We start from the raw sequence: 21963 nt of genomic DNA, 5'->3' as shown, positions 1-21963 counted from the left end.
TTCCTCATTTTTTAATAATTATTAATTTCTGTCTCATCTGGTATTTATATATTTATAGTTTTTTCATAAAAAGATTTTTTTCATATTTATTCATTTTCTTCAATTAATCATATCATATCATATTTTTTCGCTATAAAATATGTTTCTTTTATTATTTTCAATTTTTAATTTTTGTTTTTATTTGCATTCTTTTTTTCTTTTGGGTTTTGTTTTTTGATCAATACATATATTCTTTTACACATAATATTTTCACTTTATCAAAAATTCTTGATAATATCTCTCTATATAAAAGGCAACACCAACGTTCTATGAAGCCTCCAGCCGGAAGTGTGAAGGGGGCGAGATATCCGGTTTCCCTATGAGTGTCTGCCCCGCCCTCTCTGTAACACAGTCAGTGAAGGAAAACAGCAGAGCACGAAATCAAATCGCTGGCTCTGTAACAGTGAAGGACTCAGAGGGGGGAGGGGAGAGAGGCCAGAGGGCAGGGACACACACACTCCCACATGCACACAGAAGAAAACATTGCTAGCCCCCATTTCATTTGCATCAGAAACGGGGCTTTTTTACTAGTATTCAATAATACATTTCATTGACATATCCTTTTTTCCATAACAATATTGGTGCTGGTACTGTTTAAAATTCATTATAGTTATGTTACATTTTGATAGATATTTCATTTTTAACATTTTGAGTGATTTACATGTATCAGTTCATAACCATTTTTGTGTTACAACACAATTATGTTTGTTTATACTTGTTTGGTTTTCTTGATTATAATTTTTTATTGTTATCCTTCATTCATAGAGTTATTTGTTTGACCCCTGATGTAGACGCTTGTACGCGTCAAAACACGGCCCGTGTCGGGTCTCTTATTTTGAATATTCCAATAAAGACTGTTGATTCATATCTCCGGTGGTGCTTCGTCTATTGACAGCCTCTACTTTTGCCCTTTGTGCTTTCTCGTTGTAGAGGATCTTCCTGTCTTGTTTTTTTGTTTGTTTTGTATTTTCTGCCGAGTTTTCAATTATGGTTATATATATTTTATGGTCACATATTTTAAATTATGAGTAATTCTTATTTTAACATTTATTGTGTTTTTAATTGTCTCTATTGTTTTTAATTGTGATATAATTGTTTGTTTGTAGCCCCTGATGCAGCCCAGTTGGGCGAAACACAGCCTGTGTCAGGCTTTCTAATTTTATTTTCATCAAATTTCCATTAAATATTGTTTTTTCATATGCGTATCTGGCTTGTCTGTTTTCGATCTTTACTGTGTAGCCACTGAAGCCTGGAGCTTTGCCCATATTCCTAGTTTGGATAGCCTTCCTTACCTCCTCTTCATAAATCATCCTAGCCAACTACTCTCCTCCATTGAGTGATGGTAACAGACACTTCTCCAGAAAATCAGCAATCTACTATTCTCTCACCTACACTTCACTCTGATGCAAAGTTTCATAAAACCTCTTAAATGCTTGTTTAATGTTCTCATTTTAATGTACCATATCCCTACCACCACCACCACCACCTCTACCATCTTTAATTTGAAAATATTTGTTGGCCCATTTTAACTTTTAATTCGTGAGCTAACAGCCTCCCCTCTTATTCCTCTATTCATAATATAAATATTTAAGCCTCTCTAGATAAAAAGCAATTTCTACATTCTGCAATCTTCATAGTTCACATCTTGATTCACTCAGCTCAAATGTATATATACATTTTTAAAAAGTGCTTATTTCAGCCAGGGCTATACACAGGGGATTGAGAGTTATTCTTCGTAATTCCATGTAGTTTAATTTCTGTTTCCAAAATGAAGCCAAGTAAAATTGTCCTCAATACTTCGTTGCAATGGTGTCGCAACAGGTGGCCTGGGTGGGCAAGGGCCCATCCACTCTGCTTCAGCCCACCCAGTAGCAATGCACCTTTTCTCTGACTGGCAAGGATCCCCAAGCCTTGCCAGCTGAAGATTTCCTCCTGTAGCAGACAAAACTCCTAGAAGGTTTAGCAGTCAGTGCGCCAATGTCCCTGGGCCATGGCTGGCATACTGAGCAAACTCAGTTTTCACAAATGTACAAAACCTAAGCATGCACAGTTTGCTGGCAGTAATAGTGATGGCTCAGGGTCAGTGAAGCTGATTGTTGAGCTTGGTAGGAGCTCTGACTGTTGGAGGAGGAGGTCGTCTACTGAGGGATGGGGGGATGGAAAGCAGAAAGAAAATTTTGTGCCCACCCACTTTGTACTCAGGGCCACTCAAAATTGGCCATCTGGCTGTGCTACTGGTATAGGGGAAAGTAACTGATGATAGTGGGGGAATCTGTCTGGTCTGGTTTCAGTATTTTGGACTTCTGATAGTGCCACATTTTTCCTGATGATCAGGATTTCTGGGCCTGTTCTCCATCAGCAGCAGAAGGAAAAATCACCATCACTTCAATATTTCACTGTCAAAATGAATCTCTAATATTCTGACAGATGTTGTTTTCCTTTAGGTCTGGGCAGTGTTCTTTCAATCTCTGTGAAGGACTATCAGGACAGAGGGATAAGTATCCTGTGTGAATCTGCAGGATGGTATCCAGAGCCTGAAGTGACCTGGAGACAAGAAGTTGGACAGAGTCTGATACCAGCATCTGAAACAGAATTCCAAAGGCAGAATGGTCTGTTCAACGTCAAAACTTCCCTACTTATGAGAACAAATCAGTATGACAAGATTACCTGTCATATTAGAAACACTGTAATCAACCAAGAGAGAGAATCATCAATTTCTATAGCAGGTCAGTCATAGTCAAAAAAATAAGCTTCAGTAACATAGAGTGTTCATATGATTCAGCTCTAATATCATGAAACTGGCAGCACCTCCTAGAATCGGATGCAGAGAAGGTTATTACCATCTCTTCCGTCTCTCCCAGGTGAACATTTCTTTATTTGATTCCTCTGGTATGGTTCCATTTTCAGATTAGGAATTCTCAAATACAGATTGTGATATTCTATTTAAAGTTCATATCACCTGGTTTCATTTCTTTTTCAGGCATATTTTTCCAGCGGGTCTCCCGTTGGATGGTCTCTCTCTCCATCCTTCTGGTGTCTGTGATAATCCCATGTGGTTCACTGGTTGTATTGGTTATTTACCACTTGAGGAAAGAAAGGCACGAGAAAGGTAAAGTATCTCCCCCATCCGTCCCCCCATCCCCATATCCTAGCAGTGTCTCGGGAGAGTTACAGGAGGAGAGAGGAGCGAACAATTGGAGTAGATGGATGGGAGGGTGCCTGGCATGGGCAAAGTTTGTGCCCCTCCCAAACAATCTGTTCTTATCTGGGTTGGTTGTGAATGGCATCATAGGCGCAATTTATAAGAAGCATGGGGAAGCTAAGCCTCCCCAGCCCCAACCGCTAGCTTACCCTTCCTGCTCCACATGCTCTCCTGCCTGAGTCCATGGCAGCAACACCAACTGCCAGCTTCTCTTCCCTTTCCTTCCCTGCTGCTATCTGCCTGACTAAGTAAGCGTAAATGAAATGAATCCATGTGGAGGGGCAGAGCCCTTTGCGCACCTTTGTCAGTCTCCCTTCTCCTCCTCCCTCCCCGTGATATAACTTGGATTTTTGTTTGTATTCCCCTTCTCAGGCAAATAGCAGCAGGGAAGGAAAGGGAATCTGAGAGTTCCTATTTGGTGTTGCTGCCGTAGATTCAGGCAGGCAGCAGCGTGTGAACAAATGAGTCATGCGGGTGGGGGAAGGGAGAGAATGAGATGGAGAGACTGTGGGGTAAGAGGGGAGAGGGAGAGAAAGAGATGGAGTGATTGTGGGATAAGGGGATGGTCAATTCTGCATGGTGAGGGATAGGGAAAGAGAGAGACAGGACTATTGGAGGGGGATAGATAGGCAATGCTGGATGGAGGGGGCGGTGAAAGAGATGGGACAATAGTGGATGCCGGAGGATGAGAGATAGAAGGGTGATTTTATATGGGGAACAAAGAGAGAGAAGCAATGGGCACTGAGAGAGAGACAATTTTGAATTGGAGGAAGAAAGAGGCAATGTTACATGGTAGGGGATAAGAGAATCAGAGGGGCAATGTTCATGTTCAGTGGGGACAAAAGAGAGAGATACAGAGGAGATCCTGCATGGCCAGGAGGGGGAGGGAAAGAGAGAGGGTAGATGCTATATGGCAGACAGGCAGACAGAAAAACAGAAGATTCTGGATAGAGGAGGAGAGAGGAGATGCTGCATGGCTGGGGAGGAGAAGAGATACTGGTTGGAGGGGTGTAAGAGGAGAGACTGCATGGCTGTGGGGGGAGGAGATGACACATAACAGAGGGGAGAGTGAAAAGATGCCACAGGACTGGAGAGAGGGAAAAGAGACAGAGAAGAGATGCTGCATAGATAGCAGGAAACAGAGAGAGACCCACAGACAGGAGATGTTGTATGGCTGGAGGGGAGAGGGAAGAGTTGGTGACAGACTGGGGAATTAGAGAAGCAAAAGGGGAGGATATGAGTGAAAATCTGTAGGTTGATGCATATAAAAAATAGGGGGGGGGGGTTCAAGACTAGATACTAAGAATGAATTAGATCTGAGTAGACAGAGTCACAGTAAAACAGAAGAAAGCTAAATGTAAAATATCAATGTCAGAGATGGATGTAGTGGAAGAGGTGAAGAAGATCACAAAGAGAAAAATGACAAATAGGAGACCCTGGAATGAGTTATGAGAAGACAGGAAAATAGTTTCAAACTGAAACTTTTTTAGAGGTAGAAACTTAACAGCCAAAGAACTTTAAAAAGTAAATAGGAAGGCTCAAATCTTGTTCTAAAAGACAGTTATTTTCTGTTCTTTGGTTGCTGGAGAGGTAGCACTGCCACTGTCCTGAATTAGGTATTAATTAAGGTGTGAGGAAGTAGAACATTTACAGAGGTTACTAAGGGCAACCTGATTACAGAGTTAGTTTGAAAGGGTCTCTTTGAAGCAGTCCCCTTAGATTCAAAACTATATAAAGAGGTAAGGTCCCACGTAACTTTCTTTCTGAGTTCTGAGAGAAGAGGACATTTCTCTGGTAAGTGAACATTATTTTTGCCTTGTGCTTTTGGAACTTGGGGGTTTAAAGGAGAAATTGTAGGTTAGTGATAGGCAGAATAAAAATATACAGAAGCAAACTCTATCAACTAATCTCCATACTCTCTTCCCCCTAGTTTTAAAACTTTAACTTTGTACCACAGCATTAACAGCCTCTTGCAGGCACTGCAGGACCTAGTTTAGACCTCATCCCTCCCACCCCTGGCACAACTCTTCATTTATAGTCAGTTATTATAATTAGGATAACAAGCAAGGAGTGTTTTTACAGAGTTTTAATTACATTTCATTACTTCCAAAGAAGAAAAGACTAAATAAATCACACAATATACCATATAAACTAAAGATATTTTTATAATAGGCTAATATCCTTAATACCTTAGCAAGTTCTAAATTATTGAAAAATTGAAAAATACTAAGATAAAGTCAGCAGTCCAGTAGGGAGAGGGGTGCTATCCAGTCTTTTGCACCGAGTATCACATGTATGATTGTCTCCCAGTTGGTGAGCAGTTATATATGTGTGCCTGATGCAAAGAGCTCCTAGCTCTTAGAGAATGGGTCTGTTCTCTTGAGGCTAGAGTAACAGACTTGGTGGCGCTGAGGGAGACAGAGAGGTACATAGAGGTACATAGAGGAGACCTACAGGGAAGTTGTAGAGAAGTCTCACTTCCAGTCTGGCAGCCCCTGTGCTGTCTTGGAAGAGGAAGGTTGCCTAGAAAGAGAGCATCACCCTGATGAAGTAGGAAGTACTCCTGTAGCCAGGACCTGCCCACCAGGGGATGTACAATCCTCTTGCACTGAGGATATGTCTCCAAGGACTTCTGCCCAGGAGGAAAGGGTTAGGACAGCTATTGTAGTTGGTTGTCATGTTCTCTGTCTCTGCAGAGTAGAGCACCGAAGGATTGAACGAACATCTTTGTTTGGGGCTTTTCCCAGGTTCTGGCAGCCATCTTTGATAGGGGCGGCTGTGGTCGTGGCAGCCATCTTGGAGTGGGGCAGCTTCAGGAGGGAAGCCCATATTTGGGCGCAGGGCATCTCCAATGGGGGCAGCCATCTTGTATTCAGCTGTGCAAGCTTAGCTCTAATTCTCACACTATTTAAGGCCCTATTCTCAGTTCTTCTGTGCTTTGGCTTCTACTCAGTTTGCTGGATAGTTGCTCTGCCGGTTCCTGGATCTGCTATTGACTGCTGCCTGGTATTGACCTTTGCCTGTCTCTGGACCTGCTATTGACCGCTGCCTGGTATTGACCTTTGCCTGTCTCTGGACCTGCTATTGACCGCTGCCTGGTTTTGACCTTTGCCTGTCCCTGGATCTGGGGGGGGACTCAGGGTTTTGGCCAACATCTCGGTGAGGGATTTCCCTCATCGAGTACAGAGGCTCACCTCTCAGTGTTACGAGCTTGACAGAAAGCCGAAGCCATGAGCTCGTCGGACAAGACCGATCTTACCGAACTTGCTCGGATTGTACAACAGCAGCAGGGGCAGTTAAATCAGCTGTCCTCTGCTCTACAGAATATCTGTTCTCAGCTACAGATGATGCAGGCTACCCGGGCCAGTGCTTCAAGTCCTCCAGAGCCAATGGGACCCCCGGGAGGGTTCCATCTCCCTGACCTACCACGCTTTGATGGCACCCCCCTATTCGCCTGTCGAGGATTCATTAACCAGTGCCGAATGTTGTTCGATTTGCAACCACAAGCTTTTCCTTCAGATCAAGTCAAGGTCACGTACATGATGACTCTCTTGTCAGGACCAGCCCTAGCATGGGCTACCCCTCTGTGGGAGCAGAGGGATCCAGCTTTGTCTAACTTTAATGAATTTTTACGCCAATTCCATATGGTATTTGATGTGCCCAAAAGACCTTCATCCACAGCCGGACAGCTGTTGCACGTACAGCAGGGGTCAGACTCAGTTGGGGAGTACGCGATTCGATTTCAGACCCTTGCGGCCAAGTTGGGCTGGAATCAAGAAGCGCTGACCACCATAATTTGGCAGGGGTTGAGTAGCCGCATAAAGGACGAATTAGCTGGATGGGAAGTACCCACGTCTCTTGATGCGGTGATTGCCTTATGCACTCGGATTGATGTCCGCTTTCAAGAGCGTGCCCGGGAGCGGGCGGGTCAGCGATCTGGGGCCAAACTCTCCTTGAGATTTCAGGGCCATCAGCTGCCGAGGAGGATGCCGGAACGTTCAGCGGAGAACTTGGAGGAACCCATGGTAATGGGCCGATCACAGCTCACCGTGAAGGAGCGAATGTTTCGTCATAGGAATCGACTCTGTTTTTACTGCGGAGAATCCGGCCATATGGTAGGCCAGTGTCCCAATAAGTCGGGAAACGACCAGGCCCAGGACCACTGAGGTGGGTGGCCCTGGGTCATGTAGCATCTGAGCCAGAACAAGAATCGTCGCCGGCGGAGAAGCTGGTGGTGGTTCCCCTGACCTTGCAATTCCAGGACCTTTCAGTATCTACCTCCGCATTGATTGACTCCAGAGCAGGGGGTAACTTCATCGCCGCTGAACTGCTGGCTAAGTTAGGTAGCCCCTGCATGACCTGTGGATCACCGCTGCAGGTAACCTCGGCCCAAGGAGGGGCATTGCCCCATGCTATTACCCATGTCACCAAACCCCTACTGGGGGTGAGTCATAGTGAGACTATTCAACTCTATATGCTTCCCCAGGCTATTCACCCGGTGATAATGGGCATGCCCTGGCAACGCCAGCACATGCCACAGATTAATTGGAGAACAGGAGATGTGGCCAGTTGGAGTCCGCAGTATCATTTAACCTGCCTCAAGCCCGTGGTCCCACCTGGTGGGATGGTGGAGGTGGCCACTGGGGAAGTAAAGACCAAGTGTTCAGGACTTCCTACAGAGTATCGGATGTTCCAGGATGTGTTCGATGCCCGAGAGGCGGAGAGTCTTCCTCCTCATCGTCCATTCGATTGTGCCATCGAGTTGATGCCCGGACATACTCCATCCCAGGGACAATTGTACACCTTATTACGTGGAGAGTCAGACGCAATGCGTCAGTATGTCCAGGAGAACCTGGCTAAGGGCTTTATCTAACCCTCTTCCTCGCCGGCTGGCGCGGGGTTCTGTTTTGTGGCCAAAAAGGACAGGTCCTTACGGCCATGCATCAATTATCGGGGTTTAAATGCCATCACCATCAAGAATAGATATCCTTTGCCCCTCATCCCGGAGCTTTTTGACCGGATTCAAGGGGCCACCATTTTTTCTAAGTTGGACTTGCGTGGAGTGTATAATTTAATACAAATCCGGCCAGGGGACGAATGGAAGACGGCCTTCAATACCCATGAAGGGCACTTTGAATATTTGGTCATGCCTTTTGGCCTTTGTAACACCCCGGCTGTCTTCCAGGACTTCGTGAACTCCATTTTCCACGACCTCTTATATACCTCTGTTATAGTATACCTGGATGATATTCTAGTTTTTTCCACCTCACCTCAGGAACATGTGAAGCAGGTCCATACTGTGCTGCAGCAACTGCAGGACAATCACCTCTATGTGAAACTTGAGAAATGCACATTTCATCTGCACAGTATTCCTTTTTTGGGCTATATTCTGTCAGCAACGGGACTACGAATGGACCCTGGGAAGGTCTAAGCCATTCAAGATTGGCCACGACCACAAGGGTTGCGAGCGCTCCAACGGTTCCTGGGCTTTGCTAATTATTACAGACAATTTATACATCGCTACTCTGTAGTGGCAGCTTCCCTCACCGCCTTAACTAAGAAGGGTGCTAACGTTAGGGAGTGGTCTCTGCAAGCCGTCGAGGCCTTTGAAACTCTCAAGAAGGCTTTTCTGTCCGCTCCGGTCCTCCACAGTCCTGATCCCCAACGACCTTTTATTTTGGAGGTGGACGCCTCAGCTGTGGGAGCGGGGGCAATCTTGTCACAAACTTCGGAAGCAGGGAAGAGGCACCCATGTTTCTTTTTTTCCAAGAAGTTCACGACGGCCGAACAGAATTATACTGTGGGGGATCGGGAGTTGTTAGCCCTCAAGTTGGCTATTGAAGAGTGGCGATATCTCTTAGAGGGGGCAATCCATCCAATCTCTGTCATTACCGATCACAAGCGTTCCAGGGTCATCCCCCCTCCCCTCCCTCCGAGTTCCAGGGTCATCGCCCCCTCCCCTCCCTCCGAGTTCCAGGGTTGTCCCCTCCCCCCTCCCTCTGAGTTCCAGGGTAGTCCCCTCCCTCTGAGTTTCAGGGTCCCTCCCTCCCTCCCTCCGAGTTTCATATACAGACATTGAGAGTGAGCATCTTTTAAAGTTTAAAAAAAAAAAATAAGCTGTACCTTCTGTTACTTTAATGCGTGCGTGTCTCCGTTCCTCACTACCTCCCTCCCTCCCTCCCAGTTCCAGGGCCCCCCTCTCTCCCAGTTCCATGGTCATTGGCTCTCCCTCCCTCTTCCACGGTCGTTGGCCCTCCCTCCCTCCCAGTTCCATGGTCGTCGGCCCTCCCTCCCTCCCTCCCAGTTCCAGGGCCCCCCTCTCTCCCAGTTCCATGGTCATTGGCTCTCTCTCCCTCCCTCTTCCACGGTCGTTGGCCCTCCCTCCCTCCCAGTTCCATGGTCGTCGGCCCTCCCTCCCTCCCAGTTCCACGGTCGTCGGCCCTCCCTCCCTCTCTCCCAGTTCCACGTTCGTCGGCCCTCCCTCCTAGTTCCAGGGCCCCCCTCTCTCCCAGTTCCACGGTCGTCGGCCCGCCCTCCCTCCCAGTTCCAGGGCCCCCCTCTCTCCCAGTTCCACGGTCGTCGGCCCGCCCTCCCTCCCAGTTCCAGGGCCCCCCTCTCTCCCAGTTCCATGGTCGTTGGCCCTCCCTCCCTCTCTTCCAGTTCCACAGTCATCGGCCCTCCCTCCCTCTCTCCCAGTTCCACGGTTGTCAGCCCTCCCGCCCTCCCTCCCAGTTCCAGGCACCCTTCCTCCGCTTTTAAAAACTAATTTTCACTTACCTAGTCGGGGTTACGGCGGCCGGCAAAGCATACAGGCTCGGCCCTTCTCTGTCTGTCAGCTCTGGCCCTCATTTCCTGTTTCCACAAGGGTGGGACCAGAGCTGACAGAGAAGGGCCGAGCCTGCACGCTTTGCCGGCCGCCGTAACCCTGAAGCGGTAAGTGAAGATTAGTTTTTAAAAGTGGAGGGAGGGTGCCTGGAACTGGGAGGGAGGGAGGGCCGACGACCGTGGAACTGGGAGAGAGGGGGGGCCCTGGAACTGGGAGGGAGGGCCGACGACGACTGTGGAACTGGGAGAGAGGGGGGCCCTGGAACTGGGAGGGAGGGAGGGCTGACGACCGTGGAACTGGGAGAGGGGGAGCCCTGGAACTGGGAGGGAGGGACGGAGAACGTTGGAGGAGAGTGACGACGGAGAACGTTGGAGGAGAGTGACGTCAGCAGATGGTTACGGGTGCAGGTAGCCTCATTGGAACGTTGGAGGAGCAAATTATTATATTATATATATCCTATATAATAATTCTCACTTCCAACGTTCTGACGCTGCCTGGGACCATGGCTTCCACCGGAGGTGGTCTGCTACCTGCGGTAGATAACACTGACGTCACACATCCCTTCAAGTCTGCTGCTTTCTCTTCTCTTCGCTCTGACCTCTGACTCTGGTCCCACCCTTAACGAAACAGGAAATGAGGACGGGACCAGAGCTCAGAGCGAAGAGAAGGAAAGGCAGTAAACTCGCTGATCCTGCTCGCTCTTCAATGCTGCCGACGGGACCCCGGTAAGAGAGGGGGAGAGGGGGGTTGGCAATTTTAGAGGGGGGGGACTGGCAGTCGGAGGGAGGACAGAGTGAAGGAGAATGACAGAGGGAGGGAGGGGGGATTGCAACTCCGAGGGAGAGCAGAGTGAAGGAGAGTGACAGAGAGAGGGAGGAAGCCATGGAAATCGGAGGGGAGCAAAGGGGGCCGTGGGACTTGGAGGGGACAGAGGGAGAGAGTGAGGGAGGGGAGGAGGAAAACCTTGCTAGCGCCCATTTCTTTTCGTAACGAAATGGACCTTTTTTACTAGAATATATATTTACAAGTATGAAAAAAACATTAACAGTGAGATTTTGAAATGAGCAAATAAAGATATCATAACACTTGCTGTTTAGTTCATTGTCTAACAAAGCAAACATTTGTTAAAAAAGAATGCCTTGAGAAATTTGCGAAATATTAGATAGTTGATTATTCTTTTTATTTCACTAGGGATGGTGTTCCACCATTTTAAACCTGTTTGTGAGAAATCTCTGTTCAATATGGATTTAAACCTGATGTTTTTATAGCCAGGAAACTGTTGTATGAGATAGATTTACCCTACCATCAGCTTCATCATGTAATCTGGGTTTATGTCATAGATAATTTTGTAGATTAATGTACACATTTTAAAGATAATTCTGGCTTTGGTAGCAAATGTAATTTAGATAATAGCAGGGATGCTCTATTGAATTTTGAAGCGTTGCATATGAGTCTAGCATCAGTATTTAGGGTAGTTTGAAGTATTTTGATGAGGGATTCCTTATTCCCTAAATAGACTGAATTGTGAAATGGCTAATGTTTGTACATGGAAACGAAAAGTAGAAAACAGAAAGAAAGATCTGATTCTTTTCAGCTTCCATAAAGTTCTAAAGGTTTTGGTCACTACGGAATTAACTTGATTTTCACATGATAGGAATTGGTCGATGATCCCAAGAATTTTCAAATTATGTTCCAATGGATAGTTCGTCTGATTGATGGTAAAACTGGCCTGATTGTGGAAGCTGTTAGGACTGGAAATTATGAGAAATTTAGTTTTCTCCCTGTTTAATTTTAGATGAAAAGATTTTGCCCAATTCTCCATGACATCTACGATATTGGAGAGGATATCCTGAATTTGAGTGTCAAAGGGAAGATATATAGTCACGTCATTGGCATATATAAAAGACTGCAATCCTTCAGCCTCTAGGAGGTGACCTAGGGGTTCCATCATGATGCTAAAGAGAATGGGAGATATTGGAGATCCCTGTGGAACTCCACAATCTGGGGACCAGGCTGGAGAAGTGGATCCTCCCATTTTGACTTTGTATGTTCTGGATTTGAGGAACCCTATGAACCACTTATGAACATCTCCGCAGATGCCAATTGTAGATAAAATGTTGTGATCTACCATGTCGAATGCACTGGACATGTCGAATTATATAAGATAATTTTCCTACCCATGCTTAAGATTCGTCTAAATTTAGTTATTAGTGTAATAAGAACCGTTTTGGTGCTCTAGTTGGGTCTAAATCCCGATTATGTGTAATGAGATAAGCATCTAGAAGAGAGATTTTTGACTGTTTGGTTCTGGTTGGAGGTCCATGTAAGGACTCAATGAAGTATCCTTCCTGAAGCAGCTTTATTCTCAGCGAAACAAGGCGCACTTGTAGAAGGAAGGGCAACACGGGATTGTGTCAACAAAAGTTTTCTAAACAGTTCAATGACTCCCGGGCTTCACTATGAGCAGCCTGACTCCTATAAGTTATGACAAAACTAAGATAAGTAAAGGACATTTGCATTTTCGTGGTTTAACTATGTTTTCAATCTGCAAATAATGAAATTTCACAGATGTAAACCCCTGATGGCAGAGCAAGGTATTAAAAGATGGTACCAAATATGTCACAGTGTTTCCCCGAAATGACTCAACACCAACCAGGGAGTTTAACAATAAAAAAACATATTTTTTATTAGTATTATATTTAAATGTTAATTAAATTTTACCAACTTGCACATTCAACATATGTATTTCAATTACAGGTTTAAACATTGGGAGCATTTTCAGATAACTATAAATGTTAGGTACATAAATCATGTAAGCACATTCAATTTTACAAAACACTAGATTCTTTAACATTTCTTTTCTCCTGTCTTTCAGATTTCCATAGACCCTCAAGGATCTCAACATGTAACTCTACTCTTTTTTTCCTTAGTTATCTCTCACTTATTGTTCAGGTTTCCTTTACTATTTTCTCTTTTGTGCACTTTTTAAAATAGTCTCACCAGCTTATAATCGAACGAGAAAAACGCCCAAGTTCCGACCTAAATCGGGAGATGGGCGTTTTTCTCACAAAAACAAATAAAGCGGTATAATCGAAAGCCGAACCTTGGACGCTTTCAACTGCACTCCGTCGCGGATGCGGACAAAGTTGACGGGGGCGTGTCGGAGGCGTGGTGAAGGCGGAACTGGGGCGTGGTTATCACCCGAACAGAGATGGGCGCCTTTCGCCGATAATGGATGCGTTTGTAGCTAGAATTTAGGGCACTTTTCCTGGACCCTGTTTTTTCATGAATAAGGCCCCAAAAAGTGCCCTAAATGACCAGATGACCCCCAGAGGGAGTCGGGGATGACCTCCCCTGACTCCCCCAGTGGTCACTAACCCCCTCCCACCACAAAAAAATAATGTTTCACAACTTTTTACTTTCACCCTCAAATGTCATACCCTCCTCCCAAGCAGCAGTATGCAGGTCCCTGGAGCAGTTGTTAGGGGGTGCAGTGGACGTCAGGCAGGTGGACCCAGGCCCATCCCCCCCCTACCTGTTACAATTGTGCTGCTTAATGCTTAGTCGTCCAACCCCCCCAAACCCACTGTACCCACATGTAGGTGCCCCCCTTCACCTCTTAGGGCTATAGTAATGGTGTAGACTTGTGGGCAGTGGGTTTTGAGGGGGATTTGGGGGGCTCAACACCCAAGGGAAGGGTGCTATGCACCTGGGAGCTCTTTTACCTTTTTTTTTGTTTTTGTAAAAGTGCCCCCTAGGGTGCCCGGTTGGTGTCCTGGCATGTGAGGGGGACCAGTGCACTATGAATCCTGGCCCCTCCCACGAACAAATGCCTTGGATTTATTCGTTTTTGAGCTGGGCGATTTCATTTTCCATTATCGCTGAAAAGCAAAAACGCCCAGCTCACACCTTGGCGAATAAAACATGGGCGTCTATTTTTTTTTGAAAATACGGTTCACTCCACCCCTTCACGGACCCGTTCTCGGAGATTAACGCCCATGGAGATAGGCGTTTCTGTTCGATTATGCCCCTCTCAGTCACTTAGCTGCTCTCTCTGTTTTCTCTCTCTCTCTCTTCAACGGTGGGCGCCTTTTCTTTCAGGTGATGATCTCCAGCATAAACTCTCTTCCAGTCTTTTCCTAGTAACATCTTCTCATCAATACAGCTCCATCCCAACTGCCAGCCTGAGCTGTTTGTCACTCTCCTGAGAGTTCCATCAGTATGCGGAACACTCAGCGCATGCACACAGATCACTCAGTTTCACTGCACTGCTCACTGTCTCTACACCAGATTTAGAATGAGCCAGGTAATCTTTTAACATTTAACCCATAGACAGATGTAGACAAGCTTCAGCAGTGCTATAGGAGTGAACGGTTGTGGCTTGGTTGGTGGGTGAGTTCACGGGAGGTTTTTTTACAAGTCCGGGCACAGGTCCCTTATGGTAGTTTTGGTGTTTGGTGTCTTACCTCATTAATTCATAGTATTAGTGATAGGGAAGGAGAGCTTTTTTATACCATTCGTTTTTCTCATGTAGATATGAGTTTTTGCGCATGTTTTTTTTGCTCTCTGGTTCTCTTTCACTGGTTCTCTTTTACTTCTTGCTGCAATAGTGGATTCAGCACTACATGCAATGGTTTCCCTATCAGGAGCTTTGAGGTTCCTTATTGGTTAATTAACTTTTAAGGATTCTGGTGATCCTTTCTGAATTACTGGGATAGACACCTACAAAACTTTCAATTTCAAACTTCTTAGAAATCTAGAGTGAAGAGTCATACATTTTGGGGACATTTCACTCCAATTAAATGTGAATGTTAGCTCTGACATTTTTGTAGACTTCCAGTCATAATTATCTATGAAATGTAAATTTTGAGAGGGGAATCTGAATGTAAATAAACCTAAAAGACGTCCTTTCTGATGGGAAGAATGAGCTGGAGGACTAATAAAATTCTAAGAGTTTAGAAAGTTGTTAAGTTCCTTAGTATGAGGATCATTTGGATTATGTAAGTGTAAGTTAGTGCCTTCAGTGCTTCTTCCTAGTAGAAATGTTTTGAGCCTTTAAGCATATACTAGATACAAATTTAGTAAATAATGATTGAGCGTCAGTCCAATTTCCAGGGGGCCGATAAAATAAAATTGCAGTTAGGTGATTGTGTGAGGCCAATATTTCAAGAGTGGGAGATGAGAAATCAGAGATTGGTTCAATTAAGAAAAATGATTTATAAAGGAGAACAGTGCCCTTGTATATCCAGGTCCTTAAGCCAAACATATTGATACCAATAGAATGTGGAAAATGGAATAAGTTCAGAACTTTATAAAATGTCAGCATTAATTTACCTTTGGGAAATACAGAAACACAGAAATCATATAAATCAGATGATTTTGATAAAGAAGTTAGTTCAATAATACTTTTTTTGATAGTGCTTGGTAATTGTAACCATTGAAACATTTGGTTGAGAGATAGGTCATATTTATGAATTAAATCTTCAAATGCAAGAAAACCCAGTCCAAATAGGAGTTGATTTAATAACCAAATATTTAGTTGTTGCCTTAACTTCCACAATATAGCTTTTCTTTTCTATTCTGAATTTAGGAATTTAGAAATTTGAGAAGAGCTCCAGACATTCTTTTGCATAGCTTTATCAGTCTGCAAAAGAGCAAAGTTTGTATCTTTGATTTATCTATTATTGAATAGATTATGTGTCAAAGACATTGTAATAAGCAAAGAGGTAGGTACTGGTGAGATCAGATCCCTTTCAATATGTAGCCATAGAAGGATGTCATGATCTGTAGGAGAAGTTAATAACCAATATATACCAAATGTACAGTAGCTAATGACAGGTGATAGTTGTAAAAATCTGGGTGATTTAGGTAATGCTCTAAGGAGTAAATTCTATAAGTAGCGCCTAAAAAGCAGCATTGATAAAGAGGTACACTTAGCGCAATTTTATAACGAATATTTCCATATCATCAAGCAAATCAATCCATAGACTGGTGGGTTGCGTCCATCTACCAGCAGGTGGAGATAGAGAGCAATCTTTTGCCTCCCTATATGGTCATGTGCTGCCGGAAACTCCTCAGTATGTTCTCTATCTCAGCAGGTGTGTGGTCACGCAGCAGCAGCAGCTCTGGCTAGGTCTCCAAGCCTATTTTTAGGTTTTGTTGAGTACCTGGGGTTGAGGGCTCTTCGTGAGCAAATTAAATCTGGTGGTGCCAGGTCCCTCCTTTTCTCCCGCTTCCCACTGGCTCCGTTGAAAAAAAAAATTTTTTTTTAATGTTCAAAAAGGGCGTCTATTTTAGCTGCTCACTGGGACACCAATTCTTCGCAGCTCGGAGCAAGCAGCAGGTAATTTTACCTTTTATTGGCGGGCAGGGGGTCCCCGAACGTTCCCCTCATGGCTTATGGCGTCGGAGGGAAAGGGCGCGAAAAAGCGCTTCCCAGACCGCATTCGTGCGTCTAGCAGGGAGGCGCGGGATCGGAGGCAGTGTAGCCCTTTCTGGGCACCTTTCTGGACTTGGCTGGTTTTTCCTCCGTTGGAGCGTCGGCGGCTTGTTCTGCCTTAGGTGCGCATCCCCCGATTTCCATCCCTCCGGTGTTCGCCGGCCACGCGGCTCGGTCGGCTTCCTCTGGGGCCGCCCTTGAGTGGGGAGACAGCAAAAAGTTGGCCGCCCTTGATTTGGGCGGCAGTAAGAAGTTGGTGAAAATTAAGCGCCCTTCTTCCTGTGCGGCTCCTTCGTGGAGTGATGCGACAGATGCCATTTTGGATGTGCAGCGTGCCTCTCCCCCACTCTTTGGAGCAGAGGTTGAGAGTTCCTCTAGGGCCGTGGCCTAGGCTGCAGAGGTGCACAAACAGGGGGATTTCTCTCCTGAGTTTATTTTGCTGCTGCATCAGGCATTTCTTCTGCAAAACGCTGCTCCAGCTCCCCTGTCAGACATGGATGAAGAGGCCTCCCTGATCAAACGCCTTCGGGTGGATCATCAGGCCTTAGGGAACTCTGTCTCTTCTGATGTAGATGAGGGCAGCGTTTCTGGGTTCTCCCAAAGGTCCTTCGGGGATTCCTTGGAGGAGGCTGATCCTCGCCCCGATGGGGCAGATGACCCCTCTGCAGCACGGCTTTTTCGCTCAGAGGATTTGCCCAACCTGTTAGTTCAGGCCATGAGCATTTTAAATATTTCCTCTCCGGAGGAAGGCCCTCTTTCAGCCTCGGCAGGTTCCGCTATTATGCTGGGAACAAAGCGCCCGCCCAGAACCTTCCACATTCATGAAGCCATGCAGACTTTAATTTTGGCTCAATGGGATTCTCCTGATGTGAGCCTTAAAGTAGCCAGAGCCATGTCCCGTCTGTACCCTCTGCCTGAGGGTGAACGGGAGGCCTTAGACTCTCTGATCGCTGCGGTGACGAAGAAGGCAGCTCTGCCAGTGGAAGGCGGCTCTGCCCTGAAGGACGGTCAGGACAGGAAATTGGAGGTAGCCTTAAAGTTGGCTTTTGACGCGGCCGCGCTGAGTCTGCAGGCCTCAGTTTGCGGCTCCTTTGTGGCCAGGGCATATAAGTACATAAGTACATAAGTAATGCCACACTGGGAAAACACCAAGGGTCTATCAAGCCCAGCATCCTGTCCACGACAGTAGCCAATCCAGGCCAAGGGCACCTGGCAAGCTTCCCAAACGTATAAACATTCTATACAGGTTATTCCTGGAATTGTGGATTTTTCCCAAGTCCATTTAATAGCGGTTTATGGACTTGTCCTTTAGGAAACCATCTAACCCCTTTTTAAACTCTGCCAAGCTAACCGCCTTCACTACGTTCTCTGGCAACGAATTCCAGAGTTTAATTACGCGTTGGGTGAAGAAATATTTTCTCCGATTTGTTTTAAATTTACTACACTGTAGTTTCATCGCATGCTCCCTAGTCCTAGTATTTTTGGAAAGCGTGAACAGATGCTTCACATCCACCTGTTCCACTCCACTCATTATTTTATATACCTCTATCATGTCCCCACTCAGTTGTCTCTTCTCCAAGCTGAAAAGCCCTAGCCTCCTTAGTCTTTCTTCATAGGGAAGTCGTCCCATCCCCGCTATCATTTTAGTTGCCCTATGCTTCACCTTTTCCAATTCTGCTGTATTTTTTTTGAGATGCGGCGACCAGAATTGAACACAATACTCAAGGTGCGGTCGCACCATGGAGAGATATAACGGCATTATAACATCCTCACACCTGTTTTCCATACCTTTCCTAATAATCCCCAACATTCTATTCGCTTTCCTAGCCGCAGCAGCACACTGAACAGAAGGTTTCAGTGTATTATCGACGACGACACCCAGATCCCTTTCTAGGTCCGTAACTCCTAACGTGGAGCCTTGCATGACGTAGCTATAATTCGGGTTCTTTTTTCCCACATGCATCACCTTGCACTTGCTCATATTAAACGTCATCTGCTATTTAGCCTCCCAGTCTCCTAAGGTCCTTCTGTAATTTTTCACAATCCTGTCGCGAGTTAACGACTTTGAATAACTTTGTGTCATCAGCAAATTTAATTACCTCGCTAGTCACTCCCATCTCTAAATCATTTATAAATATATTAAAAAGCAGCGGTCCTAGCACAGACCCCTGAGGAACCCCACTAACTACCCTTCTCCATTGTGAATACTGCCCATTTAACCCCACTCTCTGTTTCCTATCCTTCAACCAGTTTTTAATCCACAATAGGACTTTTCCTCCTATCCCATGACCCTCCAATTTCCTCTGTAGCCTTTCACGAGGTACCTTGTCAAACGCCTTTTGAAAATCCAGATACACAATATCAACTGGCTCCCCTTTGTCCACATGTTTGTTTACTCCTTCAAGGAATTGAAGTAAATTGGTCAGGTAAGATTTCCCTACACAAAAGCCGTGCTGACTTGGTCTCAGTAATCCATGTCCTCGGATGTGCTCTGTAATTTTGTTTTTAATAATAGCCTCTACCATTTTCCCCGGCACCGACGTCAGACTCACCGGTCTATAATTTCCCAGATCTCCCCTGGAACCTTTTTTAAAGATGGGCATTACATTGGCCACCCTCCAATCTTCCGGTACCATGCTCGATTTTAAGGATAAATTGCATATCACTAGCAGTAGCTCCGCAAGCTCATTTTTCAGTTCTATCAGTACTCTGGGATGGATACCATCCGGTCCAGGAGATTTGCTACTCTTCAGTTTGCTGAACTGCCCCATTACGTCCTCCAGGTTTACCGTGAAGTCAGTAAGTTTCTCCGACTCGTCCACTTGAAATATCATTTTCGGCATTGGCATCCCACTCAAATCTTCCTCGGTGAAGACCAAAGCATTTATTCAATCTCTCAGCTACGTCTTTGTCTTCCTTGATCGCCCATTTTACCCCTCGGTCATCCAGTGGCCCAACTGATTCTTTTGCCGGCTTCCTGCTTTTAATATGCCGACAAAATTTTTACTACGTTTTTTTGCCTCTAATGCTATCTTTTTCTCGTAATCCCTCTTGGCCTTCTTTATCTGTGCCTTGCATTTGCTTTTACACTCCTTATGCTGCTTCTTGTTATTTTCAGACGGTTCCTTTTTCCATTTTCTGAAGGCGTTTCTTTTAGCCCTTATAGCTTCCTTCACCTCACTTTTCAACCAGGCCGGCTGTCTTTTGGAGTTCCGTCTTTCTTTTCTAATTCGCATGCCTGACCGTTTTACAGCGGGCCTCCCCCTTGGATCCTTCCTTGCAAGTAGGCAAGTCGGGCTTGGCCTACTTGGCAGACTTGCTATATGATGTCTTGAGAGCCTCAGCTAAAGGTATGGCTCAGACAGTCTCTGCCCGTCGGTGGCTATGGCTTAAGCATTGGTCTGCTGACCATGCCGCAAAATCTCGCCTAGCCAAGTTGCCTTTTAAGGGCAAGCTGCTCTTTGGGGATGAGCTGGACAAGATCGTGATGGATCTCGGCAGTTCTAAAGGCAAGAGGTTGCCGGAGGTGAGGGGTTGGGCTGGCAGTGTTCGCCCTGGTTCCTCTAAGGGCCGGTTTCAGGAGGCCTATCGATATCGCCCGAGCAAGTCGGGCTCCTCTTCCTCCTTCAAGCAGAAGTTCTCCCCCAAGCAGCATTCCTTTCGCAGAGACCACCATCCCGGAGGTTCTTCCTCCGGCCCTCCCCCAGGGTCTCGCACCCAATGATGGGACCCTGGTCCATGGCCCAGAGCAGATAGGAGGACGGTTGTCCTCATTTCTGGGCGATGTGGAGCCATTTAAAATCCCAGGACTATAGGAAGTCTTTACATTCAAGTGCGTTTGTGGAGTTGGGGTCTTCTAGGTGAAGGTTAATGTCGCCTAGTAGAAGTATGTTGTTGTTGTTTACACAGTTGTTTGATATGAAGTCCATTAAGGTGGGCTGACTTTCCTTCCAGTTGCCGGGTGGTCTGTAGAATAATACCCAATTCAGGTGATCGGTTAGGAAGTTGTTATGGATTCTAAAATCAGGTAATTTCTAGTTGGGGTGTTATGGAGGTGGCTGTGGTTTCGGTGGTGAATTTTTCTCGGTATATTAGTGCTATGCCTCCACCTCTCTTTTCCGATGTGGTTTGGTGGGTGATTTTGTAACCTGGCGGCACAGTTCAAGGATTATGGGGTCGTTTTGGTTGTGAATCCATGTTTCATTGATAAAGATGAGATTGAGGTTTTCTGATGTGATCCAATCTGATATTGTTGTTGTTTTGTTGATTACGGATCTAGCATTGATGTAGCCTACCTGGATGTTTTGGTATGGGGCTTCTAGGTTTGGTGTTATGTGGATTTTTGTTAGTTGTCGTTCCTTGGGTGATGTGTGTTTGTTGTGTTCTTTTCTCTCGTTTTGTTGGTGATGTCCATGTTTGGATAGTTTTCCTTTAGTGTGATGAGAGTCAGTTTGGTGGACTGTGGAATGTTTGATCAGTCTTTGGTGATTTTGTAGGGTGGGTATGAAGTAATGTTCTGTGAGTGGGATGGATCAGTGAAAGGGAGTAGATTACCAGAAGTATTTTGATTGTGTTCATTTTGGTGTCAATTTAGGATATATAGGTTACTCACAGTCAGATGCTCGGGAGTGAAGTCTTGGACACCTATAAGTCAGGCTTACAGTGAGAGTGGGAGCTCAGCAGTTCTGATGGGAATACAGGCTCACAGTGAGAGTGAGAGTTCAGCAGTTCTGATTACATATTAAGTATTGGCTGTCACTTCCTTATCACTGAATACTAAATTCTTTAACAATCCTATAAAAGGAAAATAATTTTCAACCTCCCTTTCTTAGTACAATCCAGATTTCATATTGTTTCAGGAAACACTTCTGACAGCAGCAGAGTCTGCTAAACTGCAATCCAGATGGTCTCTTGCAAACGGAATGGTGTGGCCATTCTGATAAGAAAAAGGCCTGATATAAAACTGATATCTCATTCTAGTGACACCTCTGGCCGATGGGTTATGGTAACCTTTAATATTAATGACGTTCTTCTTTACCTTATTAATATTTATGTACCTAAAGTATTTTTTCACAGAGAGAGTAGTGGATGCTTGGAATGCCCTCCCGTGGGAGGTGGTGGAAATGAAAACGGTAACAGAATTCAAACACGCATGGGACAAACATAAAGGAATCCTGTTCAGAAGGAATGGATCCTAAGGAGCTTAGCCAAGATTGGGTGGCAGAGCCAGTGGCGGGAGGCAGGGATAGTGCTGGGCAGACTTATACGGTCTGTGCCAGAGCCGGTGGTGGGAGGAGGGGCTGGTGGTTGGGAGGCGGGGATAGTGCTGGGAAGACTTACACGGTCTGTGCCCTGAAAAGGACAGGTACAAATCAAGGTAAGGTATATACAAAAAGTAGCACATATGAGTTTATCTTGTTGGGCAGACTGGATGGACCATGTAGGTCTTTTTCTGCT

At 45.6% G+C, this 21963-nt stretch overlaps 1 protein-coding gene across 1 annotated transcript in view; it reads left to right on the top strand.

Annotated features, from left to right (window-relative positions):
• The window catches only part of LOC115464430, a 153331-nt gene that overhangs the window by 83778 nt on the left and 47590 nt on the right, over positions 1 to 21963 (top strand). The window contains exons 3-6 of the mRNA XM_030194811.1: positions 2484 to 2765; positions 3020 to 3153; positions 6460 to 7356; positions 7728 to 8073. Coding sequence (XP_030050671.1) covers positions 2484 to 2765; positions 3020 to 3153; positions 6460 to 7356; positions 7728 to 8073 — 1659 coding nt within the window. The remainder of the gene's footprint in view (positions 1 to 2483; positions 2766 to 3019; positions 3154 to 6459; positions 7357 to 7727; positions 8074 to 21963) is intronic.

The sequence above is a fragment of the Microcaecilia unicolor genome, chromosome 3 (assembly GCF_901765095.1).
Source record: "Microcaecilia unicolor chromosome 3, aMicUni1.1, whole genome shotgun sequence".
NCBI classification, from domain to species: Eukaryota; Metazoa; Chordata; class Amphibia; order Gymnophiona; family Siphonopidae; genus Microcaecilia; species Microcaecilia unicolor.
Note: the sequence above shows the minus strand (reverse complement) of the source record. Positions and strands in the feature narration are given on the sequence as shown.